Raw genomic sequence first — 19,595 nt, forward strand, 5'->3', positions numbered from 1 at the left:
ATAAATACTCCTACAATTTTTTGTGTACGAGAAAAAAAAATAATTAAACGTAAATAAATAATATTATTTAAAATTTTAAAATAAAAAGATAAAAAGTAAACATTTTTAAAATGGATAATAAACAAATATAAATTAATATTTTAACACACTAATTAAATTTTAGATTAATTTTATTATAATATTTGTATATATTTTTTTTAATTGTATATTATTGTGTTTAGATGGAGAATATTTTTCACGTGTCATACTAAATTATATGATATTATATATATGTATATATATTTGATAAAAAATTATTATAAATGAATTAAAAATATTTAAAATTGGAATAGTTCATTTTTAATTTAATTTTTAATAAATTGTATTTATTTTATAATCAATACATGATAACATTAATCAACAATTTTGGTCATATAAAATTTAAACATGAAAATTATCAAGTAAATATTATTAAATTTTTTAAATAATTTGAAAATATTAAATAATTTTAATTTGAAGTTTTTATCATGGTTATATAAAAAAAAGTTTTAAATATAAACCATAAACTTTTCCACAAATATGATATATAAATAAATAAAAAATGGTAGCGGGTGATCGGCAGAAAGGAGGCGAAAGGAGAATCGACAATAATGCCCTAATTTCCGCTTTAACAATCAATCAACTTTCCCCTTTTATTTTCAGTTTTCTCTCTAAATCTTCTCTTTAACAACGAAAGATTAATTAATTGAATTGGTTAAAGTTTCAAATTCAATGCATGTAGTCTACATTTCTACATCCCCAGTGATTCTATAAAATAACCAAAACCACAAACTAAATCTGAGGAACTGCCAAAAATCTGCAGAGATTAGAATCAATCACCGATATGCAAGCATTCTTCATAGTCTATGTTTTAATGCATATTCGGTTTTGAGGTTCCCGAATCTTCTTCAAATTCTCAGCTTTCTCGTCATTGTTCCTCCCCGTCAAAGTTTCCTTCTTTGGGTGTATCTTTGTTGGATCCGAGTCATTGCAAGATTTAATCCTTTTCCGAATCTTATCATTATTGGACACTCCTATTTTCCTGGTAATTGGGATTGATAGCCTCGAATTTCACAATTGTATTTCTAGGGTTTGTGTCGGGTTGTGTTTGGAGATATCCTTTTGACTCCCAATGAGATTGACGGACAAAAGATTGGTCCTCGGTGATCGCAGTGTTCAATTCAATAAGTTCTGGGATTGATTCTTTTTGAAAGGGAATATTGCCTTTTAGCTGTTAGATTTATCCGTTTAAATTTTTTTTAACTTATTTTTTTTTTAATGGTGATGCGAGAATATCAGAGCAAGATTTGGTGTTATTATGTTTAGGTTAAAGAAATGTGAAGGCCCTGTGCGTTTCTTGTATCAGAAAACTAGGGATCATTCTCACCATAACAACCTTATGGCTCATTTAGTAGGTTATGATCCTTGTTCCCACTTGAGCAAGGCCTTTACTCAGTACCCTTCTTTTTCTTCCTATAATCGTGGCAGCTACTTGTCTTTCCCATTTCTCCATAACCTTGTTTATGCTAATGTTTTTGGGGTTAGCAAAAGCATTGATTTTGGTACTAAAGGTTGTAGCTTTGACTCCAGTGGTAGTTGTAATGGTAATAGTGATAAGATGTTTGTGAGGGCAAAGGCAAGGCCCCGTGGCTTTGCGTCTCATCGTCGCCAACCGATGTTAGCTGATTTGGAGGAAAGGAATTCTGCCAAGGGTGGTGATCATGATGCCACTCTGGTTAAGGTTGATAATGGTACTTTAAATGGAAGTCCTGTTAAACCTCCTAGTATCAGTGATCACCGGTTGTCCCAGAAACTTGTTGTTGCTGTTGATGTTGATGAGGGTATGTATGCAAATGCGTATGCCTGTGCCACCCTTTTTATTATACTGTCGTGTTTCTTCAGAGTTTTATATGTTTTGTCATTTAATTTTCTTTATATGAATTATGAGGACTTCTTGCAGAATCTTGACTAAGTTCCAATTTCAATATTTAATTAGGCAAGGAGAATTGCTTTGCTGAATGTCTTTTCCTGTTCTTTTCTTTTTAATTTAATATGTTTCAAACTTCAACATACGATTGAGAATTAAGAAACTGAAGTCAAGATCCTTCCTCTGGGTGCATGAAACCGTCAGATTATATTTCGTAGTTCAAAGCTTTGTCCATGGTACATGTATATTTGCCTTAATCTTGACTGGTCAATGTGTGAGTTGAAGCATTCTTTTCAGCATGCGGCTGTGATAAGAGCCCTTTTTGGAATTCAATTTCTAAAATCGGAACTCATCAAGTTGTTGGAAATTCATAGAATTGTGTAGTGACTAGAGGTTTTCAATTTTCTGTGTGATGATAGCAGCAATTTTCTTGTCTGGCTCAGAGCATGCTAAAAATTTTCACTTCCATATTATGCTTCTTGTGTAGTTTGACTTTTGTGTCAATATTCCTTGAATCCTTGTGCGAATAAACTCATATCTTTATTTTATTAAATGATTGTGAACTCGAGCTGTGTGTAAGTATTAAATAGTCCACTGCAGTTTGCAGTCTGATATCTTGCATTAAATTAGTTTTTTTTTTCTTGACATTTAAATAAACCCATTGTTTATTGATTAACATGTGTTTTAATTCTTGGATTATCCACTTTTGCTCTTCTTTTGATGTTTTTATCTTTTTTACCCCATATAAACAGTATTAGGAAACTTCGTGTCAGCTCTCAACAAATTCATTGCAGATCGATATTCATCAAATTATTCAGTTTCTGAATATCATGTGTATGAGTTCTGTAAGGTATTATTTGGCTTCTTTAATAATTCTGTATTTTGATGATACGTAATTGAAATTTTGATAATTTTTTGTTGATAATTTATTATTAATTAATGTCAATGATCAGCAAGTTTCATGTTCTTTTAGAGGCTCATCTTTATTTGTATTGAGACTTCATCTTTATTTTTGTTACTTTATTTTTTTGGCCTGTGGGATACACACAATATCCAGAGAACAGAACCCAAACAACATTTAGGGACTCAAAAGTCTATGTAAATCTTGCATCTAGCTGAAGAGAACTACTATTTGTATAAATGGAATTCTATTTAACTCATAATTCAGTTCTCTGATGCCTTTCTAGCAGTTTCCGGTTTTTATGCATTCCTCTTTTTTTATTAGTACTTTTATAATAATTATTTTGGCTTGCACACTAGTGGTGGTTTTAAGAAAATTTCACTGACAAAATTATAATCAACACTTATTACAGCACATTTAGCCAATTGCATTGCCATGATTTTGCTAATGTTCATATGTGGAGTTTGATGCACTCTTCATTTCTGTTGCAGATATGGAATTGTTCACGTGACGAAGGTAATTGTATCTATCAGGCTGTCATATCACATTCTGTGAATGATTTTGCTATTCCATTTCCTATGAAAAATTGTTGGATCTAAATTATTTCCTTCTCATTTGATTTTCACTGAACACTTGGATTGAAGTGTCTCTTGTTTTGTAATCTTGGTGAACTTTCTTGAATCATGAGCCTAATTTGTAATATATATCCGTTGGTTCTATAATGCATATCCTAATTTGTAATGTGTAGTCCTTGAACTGTTTAACTTCAATTGGTTCTTCAATGGTGAGGCAAGCCTAATTTTTTTGCTTTGTATTTCCAGAAAGTACAATGCTATTGGCAAGCAACTCTATTAAATGGAAAAAAAAAATTCAAATGTAGGCTGTTGAGATCAAGCAGTTCAATAATTTTATCATGTTTTTCTGTAGAAACCTAATGTATTCTCTATTTTACCAATGCTTCATGATGATTAATGGACTGGTAAAAAATCAATATTTTGTTCTGCAGCTGATATTCGTGTTCATGAGTTTTTTAAGACACCGTATTTCAAGTCAGGGATCCACCCTCTTCCAGGTGCTCAGACAGCTCTTCAGAATTTATCAAGATTTTGTAGCCTATCAGTTGTAACGTATGCTTTTAGTATTGAACTTTCTTTAACCTGTTCTGGATTCTTGGTAGCATTGACTTACTGGAGTTATTATTTTATTATCAGATCACGGCAGAATGTAATTAAGGATCACACTATTGACTGGATAGAGAAGAATTATCCTGGACTGTTTCATGAGATTCACTTTGGTAACCACTTTGCTCTTAATGGGGTGTCAAGATCAAAGTCAGAAATTTGTAGGTACGTCCCTTAATGTTCTTTTTATAAGGGTTGAAATCTCCCTTTCTTTCCTACTTCTCTCCTTTGCAGTATTAAATGCAGTGCATGTCAAAACTATAAAACTGCAAGAGATCTTAAACAGAAGAATACCCAACGGTCTTTTCCTCATTTAAAGCTAATATTGCTGTTTAAAATATGTTACTAGTGATGGATTCCTGGTGTACTGCCATTGACAGGTCTTTAAATGCCAAGGTTCTTATTGACGATAATCCACGATACGCCGTAGAGTGTGGTGATACCGGAATTAGAGTGCTACTTTTTGATTATGAAAACTCGTACCCTTGGAGCAAGAGTGAGTCTGTTGATCAGCACCCTCTGGTGACCAAAGTTAAGAACTGGGAAGAAGTGGAACAACAGTTAATGTCGTTGATCGCTTCGTAGATTTTAAATCCTGTAACAGGGATTTGTGGAAAGTTATCCTTTTCTACAAGTACAAGAAGTGCTGGGATAATTCTTATGTTTGAAATAAGATATATATTCTTGGGAGTTTGAAACGGCTGCTAGGAGGGGTGGCAAGTAGGCTGAGGTTAAAGAAATATAAATCAACAGGGTTATATTCTTTTTCCCATTTTGGACAACATTAAGGAAGATTGGAAAAGGAAGTTGTTCCTTATGGTGGAAATTATTGTGATTTTAGCATATAAATAATTAGGCAAAGATTTGTTCACGCCCTCCATGAATGTAGCTGGTAAATCCAAGTCACATTGGTAGTACCATCTTACAAAATGAATCATACCCGTTATACACAAAATTTCAAATTGTACGATTTCTGATGTTGAATAATGATTATACACAATATAGAAGTCCATACCCATCAAGGGTTTTAGCCACTGGATTGCATCCCCCTTGTTTTACATTTCAATGTTATTTGATCTGTCTGTTTGTGTCCACTTAATTGTTGGATTCATGGGAATTCAAGCCCAAAAGGGTGAAATGTCTAACACGATGGATATACTATGGTGTTTGGATTGGAATCGTGCTAGAAAACCTGATAATGTCAATTCAATATAGAAACTACAACTACTAGTGTTAAAATTAAATTTTAAGTCCATAGACGCAAATCTAAACTAATTAATAGTGGTTCCTGCCCGTGTCAAAAAGCATGAATGATTGCGTCCTAATTCTACCTCAGTAATCCCCCAATATAAAATTGTACCTTGGCATTGCGAAATGGCAGTCAACCATTCAGTGAGTCAAACATACATCAAACATGTTTTGATGATTGAATTTACGTGATTACCAATTAAACTTTATTTTAGCCATGATGGTATAGTATGATGGATTTCTGAGACTTGTATAGAATGGTAGTTGCGATTCTATTATAAATCCGGCATTATACTTAAACTTATTCAAATATTGCGTGGGTGTAGTGTACACCTATACATCAACACAACAGCTTCAGAGATGCAAACTACTCAATCTTCTCTATCAACTTGATGCCATAAGCTTGTATGATATCCAGTGCTGCAAAGACCACAACTCACAAATAAGCATTGCAAAGAGCATACCACAACATACAATTGACTGATATTGATTCCATAATTTCCTAATGAGCATCCTATTAACACTAGCAAAGTGTACGGTTGTGTAGATCCATTTTCCATTTATTAATCTGATTCAAAACCCTTTCCTAAAAGAGAATAATGAGGAGAAAACATGGAACTTCTTTATCAGGCTATGAGAAATATTTTATTTCTCATTACAGAAACAAGACTTGTCTTGCAAGAATTCATAAAATGTGATTATTTGCAATTCTGTGACCATGTAATTGCAAAGTATGCTAACAGCTCGTTAGTTTTGCTGGTTAAAGTCATTTTTTAATGATGTGCATGCTAGAAAAGCTATATTCAACAAATGGACAACAAACCAATGGATCATGCAGTCACCTGGAGTGTATACTTCAGGTTCGATAGGCCTTAAGACTCCTCTTGTCTGAATTTTATTTGTCAATAAGAGCTGCAAAAATATATAATTAATTTACTAACAGTATTTGCTTGGAATGCAGCATATAAAAAACAGAAATGAACAAAAAGTACCAGGGCTCCAACAGCAGCTGGAACACCGACAGTTAGGGCCATGGCAGTTGTGGTTTTTCCATTGAGAGTCTTCCCATATTCAAGCAAAGTAGCTCTATGGTTCTTTGTAATTTTGCTATCCGGGTATTCTATCTCCACTTCATGGTGCAAAATCACCATATCCTGCTTACAAATCAGGTAAAAGTTAAGGCACTAGATATTAAATGTATGCTTTACTAAGTAATCTCTGCACATTCCTGCAAATAAGTTGCTTTAGCAGCATTAAACTGGTACGCAGATACAAAATCAATATTTTTTCGCATTTGGAAATAAAAAAGTAAGCAGTCATTTTTTTGTTTTACAACATTTAGTTTACAAAACGAAATGACTTGAGAGACTTACATGCTGGAAGCTCTAGGCATTTCATATAAATTAATAGAAATATACCTTTTCTGTGCTAGAGTATGATAACCTCTCCTCCATGCGTAAACAAACAACATCAAAAGCACTTTTGCAGGTAGCAGGGATTTCTGTTTGTTCAAGAAGTCCCAAGAATCTATATGAAAAAAGGAAGTCAGGTTAAAACAACAATTTTCCAAATGGAAGTATAAGAGAGGGGTAAATGGTCTACATTACATGACTGTTTTTGCCGTCTTCTTTGCAGTTCTTTGATCTTTGCAGTGCCCTAGTTTTAATATCCGTTCAATGATGTCATTCTCTCCTATAAATGATCCATCTGGATCTTCACTAACAACTTTGAGGAGTTCAAACAAGAATTTTCTGAAAGTAGGTCTCTGTTCATTCATTAGCAATGAATGAGCTTCATTGTTAAATAAGCCAATCCTGGAAAGTGTCCCCATGATCTCACTAAATCCTGTACACCGAGTTACTAAATTTTCAGGAAGATTAAATAGCCATTCCCTACACTCAAACACCCCGTATATACAATGATTAATTTAAACATGATTCAAAGAATGGTACTGCTGCATCAAATATTGATTAATGTAGCTTAAGTATGTTATAGCGAATTGTATTAGTCAGTGTCAAATCTTGGCTTGAAAAACAATAGAAACATATAACACCATGCCTTCATAGCGGAGGGTTCCACGAAAAACGGTCGATGCTTCTGATGCTATTCCATACAAATCTCCATAAAGTAATGAGTTACGATTTGGGAGATATTCCAAAGCAAAAGCAGGAAGATCCTGTAGCCTTAACCTTGTAGCTGAATCATAAAGATTGTCCCCTGACCAACAAACAAGCATGATGCAGTGAGGCTTATGAACAATGCAAGCAAATGAAAGTGATAGAGGTTATATATAGAAAATTACATGCATGTTATTAGATGCACGCATACATATTACGGAAGTAAGTTAGGACCCAAAAAAATAATGCATGCTTGTTGCTTAAATGAAAAATATATTCCCAATTAATTAAAAGCTTACCATCAATATGTACAGTTTCACCACCGTATTTGTAGGTGGCAGGATTGCGCCCAGCTCGGATGGCCCCTACAGGATTCCAACTGAAATAATGGGTAACCAGAGTTTTTGTAATCATCAATTTTTTAGCTACACAAGGAAAAATAAATGTCTCCAGTACAGCTTAAAGATTAGCTAGATGAAAATACTGTAACGAGAGTATAAAAGCACCGAGTTTTGGAATCCTACACCAACATATCCATATGTTCCGTAGATCAAATCTAATTAAATTGAAATCATTCATGTAAAAGTTCACACAACCTTTACGTGCAGTTTTTTTTTTTTGTTTCAGTCGTTAAAACTGCTATCCTAGCCCTTTAGGAAGCAGTTAAGTTTTTTTTGCTGATTGTGGCTTTATTCTAGGATCATGTTGTTAGTGGACAGTTTGTTTTTCTTTCTTTAAATTGTAATGTTTCAGATTTGAATAACACAGTTCGATTATTTCATTCCTCTGCTGTAGAATTCTTTCACTATCTTCTCTGTTTTTGTTTCAAAATATTTTTTTCTTCTAAAACCTACAATTGGTATCAAAGAGCCTTATTCTTAAGGGACCTGAGAAAAATTTGAATAATTTCAAGTGAGTTGAGTGCCACCAAACACCACACCTCAGCACCAGAATATCAAGCATGGAAGGAGATTCAAGTTTCTCATCAATTGCACCACTAGTCTTCGATGATGAAAATTACTAGATTTGGACAGTACGAATGGAAGCCTACCTAGAAGCTTTGGATCTATGGGAGGCAGTTGAAAAGGACTATGAAGTTTCTGTGCTATCTGAAAATCCAACAATGGCTCAAATCAAGAATCACAAGGACAAAAAAACCAGAAAATCTAAGGCAAGGCGTTGCTGCAGTTTAATCAACAATTTTCACTCGATCATGTCTCTAAAGTTGGCCAAATTCATATGGAATTATATCAAAGCAGAATATGAAGGAGATGATCGAATCAAAGGCATGAAAGTGCTGAATCTCATCAAAGACTTTGAATTGCAGAAAATGAAGGAGTCAAAAACCATCAAGGAATACTCTGAAAGGCTTATGAGCATAGCAAACAGAATAAGACTGCTTGATTCTGAATTTAATGACTCTCGTATTGTTGAAAAAATTATGGTTACTGGACCTGAAAGATTTGAGGCTACCATAACCACATTTGAAAACACTAAGGACCTATCCAAGATCACCTTGGCAGAATTGCTGAATTCCTTACATGCACAAGAACAACAAAGGGCCATGAGAGAAGAAGGCTTTGTTGAGGAAGCCTTGCATGCTAAACATGAAGGTGGTGGAAGAAACAACAACAAGAAGAACAAAAGGTACCAACAATCAAATGAAGAAGGTGCTGTCAACAATGAAAGCAAAGCAGGAAGCTCAGAGGAAAAATATCCTCCTTGCAAGCATTGCAACAAAATAAGTTATTCTCCTTTCAAGTGTTGGAGAAGCCCTGATGCTAGGTGCACTAAGTGCAATCAACTTGGGCATAAAGTTGTCATGTGCAAAAACCAAAGGAAGAAGATGCTCAAATTACAAATGAAGAGGAGAAAGATCAACTTTTCATTGCAACCTATTTTTCAACAAATACTTAAAGCAAATCTTGGCTGATTAATAGTGGATGCACTAATCACATGACTCATGACAAGAGTTCTTCAAGGAGCTGAAACCAAGTTAAATGATGATGTTTTAATCAATAAGTATAAAGCAAGGCTTGTAGTTAAGGGGTATGCACAGATTTTTGGTGTTGATTATTTTGATACATTTGCGCCAGTTGTCAAGTTTGATACAATTAGGTTACTTCTAGCTATTTCTACACAACTTGACTGGAAAGTGCATCATATGGATGTTAAATCAACATTCTTTAATGGAATCCTTGAGGAAAAAATTTATGTTAAGCAACCTAAAGATTTCATTGTGGAAGGCAAAAAAGACAAAATCTACCGATTATATAAAGCTCTTTATGGCCTAAAATAAGTCCCAAGAGCTTGATATAGTCAAATAAATTATTATTTGCTTAGTCTTGGCTTTAAAAGAAGTCTTTCAGAATCCATGCTTTATGTTAAACACAATAGTAGTGAGATTCTTGTGTTTCTCTTTATGTGGATGACCTTTTAATTACTGGAAGTAGTGCAAAACTTATTGATAAGTTTAAACTAGATATAATGCAAACTTTTGAAATGACTGATCTTGGTCTGATGACTTATTTTCTTATAATAGAGATCAATCAAGGAAAAGGTCCGATTTTCATTTGCCAAAAGAAATATACAAAGGAGATTTTCAAAAAATTCAGAATGAAAGATTGCAAAGAGACAAATACTCCCATGAATCAAAAGGAGAAGTTGTGCAAGAAAGATAGTACAAATAAAGTTGATGAAAAATATTTTAGAAATTTGATTGGTTGCTTGATGTATCTTACAACAACTCGTCCTAACATTATGAATGTTGTAAATATTTTGTCTCGGTTTATGCATTGTGCAAGTGAACTCCATATCAAGGCTACAAAGAGAGTGATTTGATATGTGAAAAGCACAAGTAGCTTTGGTGTTAAATTCACAAGGAGCAAGGAATTCAAGCTGATTGATTTTTCTGACAGTGACTAGGGAAGTTCTATTGATGATATGAGGAGCAGGCTACTGTTTTACTATTGGATCTGCTGTTTTTTCATGGAACTCGAAGAAGCAAGAAACAGTAGCTCAATCCACTACTGAGGTAAAGTTTGTTGCTGCAACAGTTGCTGTTTATCAAGCTTTGTGGCTGAGGAAGATTTCAATTGATCTTAATCTAAAGCAAAAGAAAAGCACAGAAATTTTTGTAGACAATCAAGCTGCCATTGTCATTTTCCATAATCCTTTTTTTCATGGAAAAACTAAGCATTTCAACATCAAGTTATTTTTCTTAAGAGAAATGCAGAAAGATGGAATTGTAACTCTAGTTCATTGTAAATCTAAAGATCAGTTGGAAAATTTCTTTACCAAAACCACTTCCAGTTAGCAAATTCAAGTTTTAGGGCTGAATATATTTATGTGCAGTTACTTTTTTTGTTTCAGTTGTTAAAATTGCTGTCCTAGCCTTTAGGAAGCAGTTAAGTTTTTTTGCTGATTGTGGCTTTATTTTAGGATCATATTGTTAGTGGACAGTTTGTTTTTTCTTTCTTTAAATTGTAATGTTTCAGATTTGAATAACATAGTTCGGTTATTCCATTCCTCTGCTGCAAAATTCTTTCACTGTCTTCTCTATTTTTGTTTCAGAACATTTTTGTCTTCTAAAACTTACCGTCTTACATTAGTAAGTGATATTCTTAAAGGAAAACTCCACAGCTACATAATATCCCAAATGTGACGAACTACCATGTAATCTGAAGTAATTAATTGTATATCCAGTCAGTTTTTTTAAAACTAAAAAGTAGAGCTTTCGTTTTGGAACCACGAGGGAACTGTTCACCAAGGTACTAGACATTCCAAGAAATACCTGAATTTATAGGCTAATAGATTGTTAGCAGCTTCGGGAGATGGAAGCCCACCACAGTAAGAAGTGAAAGACTTTATTTTCCCCTTCTGCATGTGTGCTTGGTTGATCATTTTCATTGCCATCATGTGATCTGGATCATAAAAAAAGCACAGGCTTGTTGCAAAATAAATTTGATACACGTATGCATGTAATATGTTTCTAGAATGCCAAGCTTCTAGAATTTTCAGAAGCTGGTCTCAACCAATGTGTTTGGATAAAACAGGTTAACAAGTATTTTTTAAGGAACTCATACAAATTTGATACATGATATGCATGTAACATTCATCCGGTTAATAAAGATTTCCAATGATTTATTTCAATTTTTTCAGAAGAAATGTGCAATGCCAACAACATAAATTTAAAGAAAATATATAGGTGAGAATTGAGAAAAATAATTTTAAAACTAATTTTATCCTAAGTACATCAATCCAAATGCGCTATTAAAAACAATTTATTTTGCAAAGGTCCTAGAAACTAATCATTAATTATCAGATTTGCTCTCACCTATTCCTGGGTCCAAGCCCATCTCCCCAAGAATTGTTATACCGGCATCTTTAGCTTTATCATCTAGCATTGACAAGGAATTATCAACATAGCTAGCAGTGACAAGATGTTTTTTCAGCTGCATTAAGAAACATTCATTTAAGATAGAGCAAATAAATAATAATTCTGTACATATACTACCCTTCGAATTTTTACCAAAAAACAAAATTACACATATGGTTATTTCTAATATTCTGACTAGAGAACTGAAGAAATAATTGCACAATGAAATAATTTCACTCAGGAAGACCAATCTTTAACTTAATTTATGCCTAAATTCAAGAAGTAACTTCAGTCTTTATTATAAATCATAAGTTCAATTCATTACTTTATGAACTTTACAATTATTGTTGTCTTTAATTGATTTCTGATATGCTTTGACCAAAAGCCAATTTTAAATTTTTTTTTCTGAATATGTATCATTTCAGTTCAATAGTGAACAATTACTTAAAAAAATGTGAAGCACCTCAATGCAAGTATTTGCTACGATAACGTGGCAACTAGCGGGCAGCAAACTTATAACAACATCAACCTGCAGACAAGGAAAAGAAAACAAAAATGTCAGGACAAGGATGATATTACAACCTTATGAACACAAATAGATCAATCTTCATGTGTCAAGATGGCAATCATAGTCAGCATTAACAATAATGCAAAAGTCAAGATTGTAATGATATTATAGGTTAATAATATTTAATTATCTCAGGATACTTTTTCAAGCCAAATCTCATATCAATTTCTTACAAGGGTTAAATAAGGTCAATTCAAGATGCATTCTAAAGAATCAAGATAACTGCAGAAATTACTTCCCAAGAGACAATCGTACCTGTGAAATACACTTGCAAAGACTAGCATGATCCATCACATCAAGCTGAATTACAGTTACATTTGGAATTCCCTCAACGACCTGCGTTGATATTCTAATATCAAATCTAGGTTCCCTATTAAAAAACAAGTTCTGCTGCCATAGAAGAAGAAAAGTGAAAGCACAAAAAATTTAGTCAACGTACTTGTTCTGCATCCTTCAGGTAAAGAGATCCCACAATGACTTCAACAGCAGTTGGACATTCAATATCATCCTCCACCAATGTTTTATACCAATTGCTGGATGATAATCTTCCAATTGATGATAACATTTCAGCAGCCGGTTGACAGACCCGACCAGCACCAAGAATTAAAACCACAGCCTTTTTTTTTGGATCAGGTTCCTTATCTATACCATTCTCTTCGACTTTACCAAGCGTAAGTGAAATTTTACTCGAATCTTGATTTAAAGATCTATTATTTTCAGTTGGATTAGCAAGAGAAGTTAAAGAATCAATGATATTATCCAGAACAGCCATATCATCTGCACCAACCTGTTTGAAACCCAGCATGTTAATACATCATTGATTATAACTTCATTACGTTGATACAAAAGTTTTAGTTTAACATGTAACTTCTATTTAAAAAATTACTGAAAACAGAGCACACCAGGCCATATGGCCTGGCCGAAATTTGACTTGGCCTGCAATGGCACGGCCTGAATTGACACCTCTTCATATGAGAAAGATTAGAAGAAGAAATAGAATGGGATTGAAACTTCTAACAGAATACAAAATGCAACGTTTTCCAAATGACCAATAAGGAATAAGGAGCAAGAAAACTAGATTTTGCTCTCATGAATTCGCTAGGTATCTAGTGTTTCCTTAATATAGTTAATAATCAATCCATTCAATATACTTCCTGTTGAGAATTATTCATTACCTTGGCTAAAGAACAATGAAAGACCTACCAGTTTTCAATTGTATGGAAGAGTATATCATTGATGAAAAGACCAAATATGAAGAGCATGTAATCATGTTTTACAAGTCATACAGATAAGAAATTGAATCATTCTGTATTTCAAATTAAAATAATGGGAAAGAACGTTTTCTGAGAAGTGAGAAGCATAAATAAATATTTCAGTTTTAAATAAATGACTACTTACTTCAACTTCAGAGAATGATACAGCTTTAACACTCTGACCCACTTTGCAATTGACCAAGTGAAAGGAGCCTCCAGCGGTTTCAATAATATCTAAGGCCTCATTTATCAAAAACTGATCAAATAAGTGACCACTCAGAGATACCTGTCAATTATATTCAGCATTCTTGATCAGAAAATTAACTTGCAACTAGTGGGATTACCATGATTATCTATTACAGAAGTTAATCTTGTAATGTAGAGTACAACCAATGGATAATAATATTGAAACTGAAGAACGCACCAATATATTGTATTTCCTCTTATTAGATAAAGAATTTCCTGAGTTTTCTGATACTTCTCTGCAAGCCAAAAGGACAATGTTGCCTGTCATGAGTGGGAAAATAACAGGAACTATACAAGGGGCACAAAATCCAGCAAAGGGAATGAAAAGACTTTCTTTTACAAATTTACAGTTAAGGATACAGACAACCAATAATGAATCATGGATCAGACACATACTCTGAATCAGAGTTCTGCATGCGTGGGATATAATCATATAAGGAGGTTAGTGCTCCTCCGTGGACTATGCAAGCTCTCCTTAAGTGAGTTGGCAACTTTGTAATGTCTGTAGCAGAAGCCAAATTTATGACAAATTGGGAAAGTATGTTTCCAAAATGTCGGGAAGCCTACCATAATGAAATTTCATTTTCAATCATTTTCCAAATTTACACCATTCTCTTGTCAAACGGAAGTGTAGGAAGTAACAAATAAGAAGGCCTACCTCTTTTGCAAATTCTGTTGGAAGAATGTCAACAGCTAAACATATAACACCATTCCCCTCCATGTCATCATGGTAGGAATCCGTTGTGGGATCATATCTAAGAACAATGTTTAAACACACGTCATACTAGAAATAAAAAATTTACAACATAAACATTTGCAATTGAACTGACAGTGACAGTGTAATGTAAGCCAAGAAAATAATCCATCATTAGTATAACCTAGAAATGTATAGCTTCTAAAAACGTAAGAAACCAAGATGGTAAAAAACCAATAAGAGTGTATGTTAAATCATGAAATGTAGATTTTAGTTCATCAGCTTGGGTCGTTGTTTCTTAACATTACAGAATCTTACCTATGCAAAGTGCTTGAAATAGCGCAATATTCAGGGACTCAAAGTAAAACTATGATCACTTAGTAAGATAAATTCCATGATCGAATAGTATATAAGAGAATAAAATAAATTACTTGCCCAAACTAGAGACATGGTATACCTAAAGAAGGGTGAATCAATGGATGTACTGCGGTTAACAAACTCAATTGAACCCCCTATATCACACGTTATGTCTGCTATTCCAACAAGTGGAGTCCCCTTTCTCGTTAAGTCTTGCATCTGTTTATAGCTTAACAATGGCGGAAATCTTTTCTCCCAATACATGCAATTGACTAAGATAAGGAAATGTGAGTGATAGTGCTTAATAATAAAAAATCAGTTTATCAAGAAACATTTCACACCAGATGTATCAAAAATAGAATTACTAATACATGATGAGCTAACTTGACAATTATTCAAATTCTTCTTGGTTTAGTAACATATACATTCGGTACATCTTCACCCGTGGAAAAGCAAAAAAGACTTGAAAAAAATGTCAAGAAACATTTTGGCTAATCAATCCAAAAAAGAAACTGAATTGTTAATATATGGTGATTGGGGAGCTAACTCAATACGTGTTAAAAGTCCTCTTTATCTGAATCACATATATCATCAACAATGGAAAAACTTTGGAGACCTGGTTTTTGTTTAATATTCCTTTTTGACAGATGAGAACAAAGAATTTAAATTTCTGGAACTAAACATTAAAATTACTTCAAGTCATTTTAGTAATTGGTGATAAATTAAGGTCAAAACAAAACAAAATTATTAGGTCGCCATAATAATGCATCATGACAACTAATAGCATATAATTTGCTTCAGTATCAGTATCAGGCATGAAGGGACCTACCAATGACAGATGCAAACGGTGCTATTTTTTCATGGAAAACAGGATTGTAGTGTTCAGGATGTGCATAGTAGTCTGCCTGAAATTACCAGATCAGGTTAGTATACTTGATATAAATCTCATCCCCTGCTTGACATAGAATAGATCAATGATATTGAGTCCAACTGAAGAAGATAGACTAGGAAAGAAAAACAGACAAAACAGAAAAAAAAAAGTATTACGTTTAAATAGTTGAGAACTTGAGATGATAGAAAAATGCGTAGCATATGCTGAAAACCATTTTTCAATGAGAATAATTAAATGAATAATATGAAATAGAAAAATTAGTGCAGATGATGAATGAGAAGAAGTAACAATGAGCAAAGTACTTTTTCGTATGTGAAGTTCACGAGTAATCCGCAAGGATACAAAGCGGGATGCTGATAGCAAGAGTTACAATTTATTAGCACATCAACTGTGCACTTGTGAAATGATAACAGAAATTTAGTTTCTTGTATCAAGGCATGAGACCAAGGGAGTAGTTATTAGGCCCTGCATAAACACTAAGACTTCATTTCCTTCTTGTTTTACAGCATTATGATGATTTTTTAAAATTAGTTTTCCATTTCAATAACATGATGATTTTGAATTTCTCCCATCCTTTCACAATGGATGTGTACTCTAAAATGGGAATTTGTTATTCTCTGATCATTTAAGGAGATTATCACAGATTTAGTATTCAGCAGGAATTAGTTCTTCATATCCAAAATAGCATGCCACAACATGCCAAAATTCCATGCCATACGAACCACATGAATGAGAGCATGCTGTAAGTCTTAATCTTGCAACAGGTTTCAGACACAAAATAACATACCAAATTTTTGGCAATTTAGCAAAGAGGCATTTTTAGTAGATAAATAGAAATGAGGAGAATCCCAAAACTCAAGACCAAGATCAACTAACTCACTTTGTCAAACACTTTCATGGGATCTTTGGGTTCAACCATGTCTTGGGCAGTAACAACACAACCATAAACTTGGAAAACTCTTTTCGAAGCATGCCTTGGTTGATCTGGGTCCTGTTAAACAAAGTACAGAGGGAAAAAATAAAAGACATTTGCTAGGCATCTCAAAAGCAACAATAACACAGTAGGTAACATTTTGAGATTCTATTTTTTTTAATCAAATATAAACTTGAATTCCTAATAATTTCATTTATTTATAACTATAATAGATGTTTCGTGTACACTTCTATTATTTTTATATGATTATCACTTTGATGAACTTGTGAGAAAGTGTCGTCTTCTCTATTTTTTCAAACTGTCCTAACTTTGCTGTAATTTGGCTTGGAATTTCATAATCATCACTCCAAAATAACGATGATATTAGAAACATGAACAAAAGTTTTTCTCCAGGTATCACCCTTTACCCATCCTGGTTATGAGCTGCTTCATGTGCTACCTCGTCAGACTTTTGTCTCAATTTACTGAGGCAAGGAAAGAACAAGAAAGATTATTTACTAAGAATATATAAATCATGTCGATGCTATTTCCAAGGTCCGACATTTTGATGAACCTTCATAAAATCTAATACCATTTGAAAACTCAAAAAATTATAGGGATTGGATGAAAAAGTAGAAAAATATTATGTATTTAAATGATAAGAGTCTAAAATCGTTTCTATTTTGTGATATGAAACACTGACCTATTAGTGGCCTCTTTATACTGATAAATGAAAATCTAGGTCAACCACAAGTGTACTAAAGCTAATACAAGCGAAACCAAATGGTGCACTTAACATAATAAGACTCCTAATTCAATAACGAATCTAATATTCTAATTAAAAATTACCACTTTATGTAGGTCGGATAGTCTAGATGGATCTACAAACGTATGAGGAAGAAGCTTAAATATCTCCTGCGCACCAGAACAAACTACAAGAAAGTAAGAATTCAAAGTCAGTGTAAGCATCATTCTCAACATTAATTAGGCAAAGTAAATGGGATATCAGATATAATTTTATATACATATACATATATATATGAGTGCAATATCATAGGTATTTTTGGTATTGAAACTGGAGTTTCAAATCATCCTGGTAACCAACGCCAACCTTCAATGTCAATCTTTACTATGATGGTAACTCAAGTGAAACACCAATTTTAATTGAAAAATGGCACCAAAAAATACCTAAGGTACTACACCAAAGTTTTATCCTATATAAAAATAGAGTATCATTTCCTAACACCATACCATTTCCTGAACCAGTAAATACAAAAACCAGGGGACAAATCCCCAGTGGCAATCCCTGAGTTGCAATTTCTTCACCAACAGAAATCACAGCAGCCTTAGCAGCAGCCAGGGAAGGGTACATGTAAGATGATCCCAACGACAAGAAAGGTGTTGAATATCCAAGACTTAAAAACCCTGGGACATCAGCAAATAAGATGTAAAGTTTAGATCAAGCCATTCAACATGAACATATGATAAAACCTGTGCTATCAGAAACTTACGCTGGCCTAATCCACGCATGAAGTCAATCATTCCAGCTCTCCCAGCAAACTTTCCAAATGCAAGTAACCTTTTCCCATTGTCCCCAACAATTAATTCATAGTCATATAAAGATGCCCTCTCTGCTAGGATCTACAACAAGAAGGTTGGGGAAAATGACAAAAACAAGTTAGAATTAGCAATGGCAAGAAACCACCGCAAAACTGAAGTCATTTTTCAAACACGAAAATTTTATATATAACACCTTATCCAGCAAAGGCATGTTCTCTTTCTGTGCTTTATGAGTATGGGAGAAGAAGGCATAAGCTCTATCTGGTAATATCATCTCTAGCTGCAAGAAAGGCATATACAATTGGAATGATCATCCTCATCATCAGAAAGCTCAGATCAGCTAAAAACACGTGCAACTACACACACTAGCAGGAACATGATTAATTCAAAACCAACCTTTGGTTGCTTAATGCCAAGGATTAGGCCACATTGTGACAAATCTTGTGATATTTCAGCGCCAACTTCTTGATAGAGAGCATCATGTTGAATTCTCTTAGTGGAAGGCTGCACAATGATTCTAGAAACACCTGTCTCACCATGGAGTAATCGGGCACAGTGTGATGGAGTCAAAGGTGCCCTTCTTTCCCATTTATTCACAGATTCTGCCAGAATCCCAACAACCCCGTTCCCAAGCATGATCCTTTTACCTGTTTCAACACACCCAATTACCCCAACTCTTCATGCATGCACACCATAAACTGAAAAACAACACAATCACACACCACCCAATTCCCTTCTCATAATTACCCTCAATATCAGCAATTGAATTGAACACGTTTTTGTGATTGATTGTGAATTATGATTGAAACTTAATGGGGATAAAAAGAAATTAAGTGAGCAACAAACAACAATAAGAGAAGTGATTTCTTACAAGATATGAGGATTAACAGAAAAAACTAAACTCGCATGAGCAAGTTGTGCAGTTTCTTGCTTTTGGTATGAATAAATAGATGTGAATGTGTCAGCAAAACAACAACAATCGTGTAACATAATAAAAACTGTGGAAATGTGCGTGGTGACGTGTACTTGGAGTGCAGAGTTTGCCATTGACAAGTAACGACATTCGAAGCATGGTAATTTCGATACTTTTAACTACGTTTCCATTTTGTACTTCTTTTATTCCCAATAAGCATGTAGTATCTTATTTAAAATTATAAATAAATAAAATATAAGCCGAAAATAACTTGTTAGTTAGAGAATTAAAGGTACAAAAATTTATTAAAAATGTTATTAATGTATTTTCAATATATCTTATTCTTAATGTACTCGTTAATAAATTATTATAACAGCATCAGTAGGCCATTGATACTTCGCTAATATTCATCTTTTGTTTAAGGACGCA

The 19,595-nt window shown here is 33.6% G+C and overlaps 2 protein-coding genes across 9 annotated transcripts; one reads left to right on the top strand and one right to left on the bottom strand.

Annotated features, from left to right (window-relative positions):
- The first annotated feature begins 563 nt into the window (after nucleotides 1-563).
- On the top strand, nucleotides 564-6,535 carry LOC113847966. Of its 4 annotated transcripts, XM_027477306.1 has the most exons (8): nucleotides 602-1,723; nucleotides 1,754-1,859; nucleotides 2,698-2,795; nucleotides 3,338-3,362; nucleotides 3,853-3,973; nucleotides 4,058-4,192; nucleotides 4,408-4,523; nucleotides 6,237-6,535. In XM_027477306.1, exons 1-8 carry the CDS (start codon nucleotides 1,337-1,339, stop codon nucleotides 6,254-6,256), a joined length of 1,008 nt encoding a protein of 335 aa, XP_027333107.1. In that variant the 5' UTR covers nucleotides 602-1,336; the 3' UTR covers nucleotides 6,257-6,535. The 4 variants fall into 4 exon arrangements, with proteins under 4 accessions (XP_027333106.1, XP_027333107.1, XP_027333108.1 ...); XM_027477307.1 differs by lacking the exon at nucleotides 4,408-4,523 and having other exon boundaries at nucleotides 6,237-6,310; XM_027477303.1 differs by lacking the exon at nucleotides 6,237-6,535 and having other exon boundaries at nucleotides 4,408-4,723.
- Nucleotides 5,117-19,219, bottom strand: LOC113847964 (alpha-aminoadipic semialdehyde synthase). Of its 5 annotated transcripts, none has more exons than XM_027477299.1 (25): nucleotides 19,125-19,219; nucleotides 18,650-18,900; nucleotides 18,447-18,533; nucleotides 18,205-18,334; nucleotides 17,945-18,118; nucleotides 17,543-17,625; nucleotides 16,661-16,771; nucleotides 15,718-15,793; nucleotides 14,989-15,160; nucleotides 14,496-14,592; nucleotides 14,234-14,400; nucleotides 14,016-14,073; nucleotides 13,737-13,877; nucleotides 12,778-13,125; nucleotides 12,594-12,674; nucleotides 12,234-12,299; nucleotides 11,729-11,846; nucleotides 11,186-11,315; nucleotides 7,692-7,771; nucleotides 7,334-7,492; nucleotides 6,883-7,120; nucleotides 6,694-6,802; nucleotides 6,268-6,429; nucleotides 6,118-6,187; nucleotides 5,117-5,695 (listed from the first exon to the last, which is right to left on the bottom strand). In XM_027477299.1, the coding sequence occupies exons 2-25, from the start codon at nucleotides 18,887-18,889 to the stop codon at nucleotides 5,643-5,645; spliced, it is 3,150 nt and encodes a 1,049-aa protein (XP_027333100.1). In that variant the 5' UTR covers nucleotides 18,890-18,900; nucleotides 19,125-19,219; the 3' UTR covers nucleotides 5,117-5,642. The 5 variants fall into 5 exon arrangements, 4 of the variants coding, with proteins under 4 accessions (XP_027333100.1, XP_027333103.1, XP_027333101.1 ...); XM_027477300.1 differs by having other exon boundaries at nucleotides 5,453-5,695; nucleotides 18,650-18,951; nucleotides 19,125-19,216; XR_003501796.1 differs by having other exon boundaries at nucleotides 5,484-5,695; nucleotides 6,883-7,167.
- Between the last annotated feature and the right edge of the window lie 376 nt (nucleotides 19,220-19,595).

This window comes from Abrus precatorius, unplaced genomic scaffold, assembly GCF_003935025.1.
Source record: "Abrus precatorius isolate BTA unplaced genomic scaffold, Abrus_2018 Scaffold8, whole genome shotgun sequence".
NCBI lineage: Eukaryota > Viridiplantae > Streptophyta > Magnoliopsida > Fabales > Fabaceae > Abrus > Abrus precatorius.

Bases quoted from the DNA above. Each gene is read 5' to 3' on its own strand.
- LOC113847966 (XM_027477305.1), top strand. From the start codon at position 1,337: ATGTTTAGGTTAAAGAAATGTGAAGGCCCTGTGCGTTTCTTGTATCAG. The intron at 3,974-4,057 runs GTATGCTTTTAG...TTTTATTATCAG, and splicing joins TGTAGCCTATCAGTTGTAAC to ATCACGGCAGAATGTAATTA. The intron at 4,193-4,407 runs GTACGTCCCTTA...TGCCATTGACAG, and splicing joins TCAAAGTCAGAAATTTGTAG to GTCTTTAAATGCCAAGGTTC.
- LOC113847964 (XM_027477299.1), bottom strand. From the start codon at position 18,889: ATGCTTGGGAACGGGGTTGTTGGGATTCTGGCAGAATCTGTGAATAAA. The intron at 18,335-18,446 runs GTGTTATATATA...TTCTTGTTGTAG, and splicing joins ACATGCCTTTGCTGGATAAG to ATCCTAGCAGAGAGGGCATC. The intron at 11,316-11,728 runs GTGAGAGCAAAT...TTTATGATCCAG, and splicing joins GGGCTTGGACCCAGGAATAG to ATCACATGATGGCAATGAAA.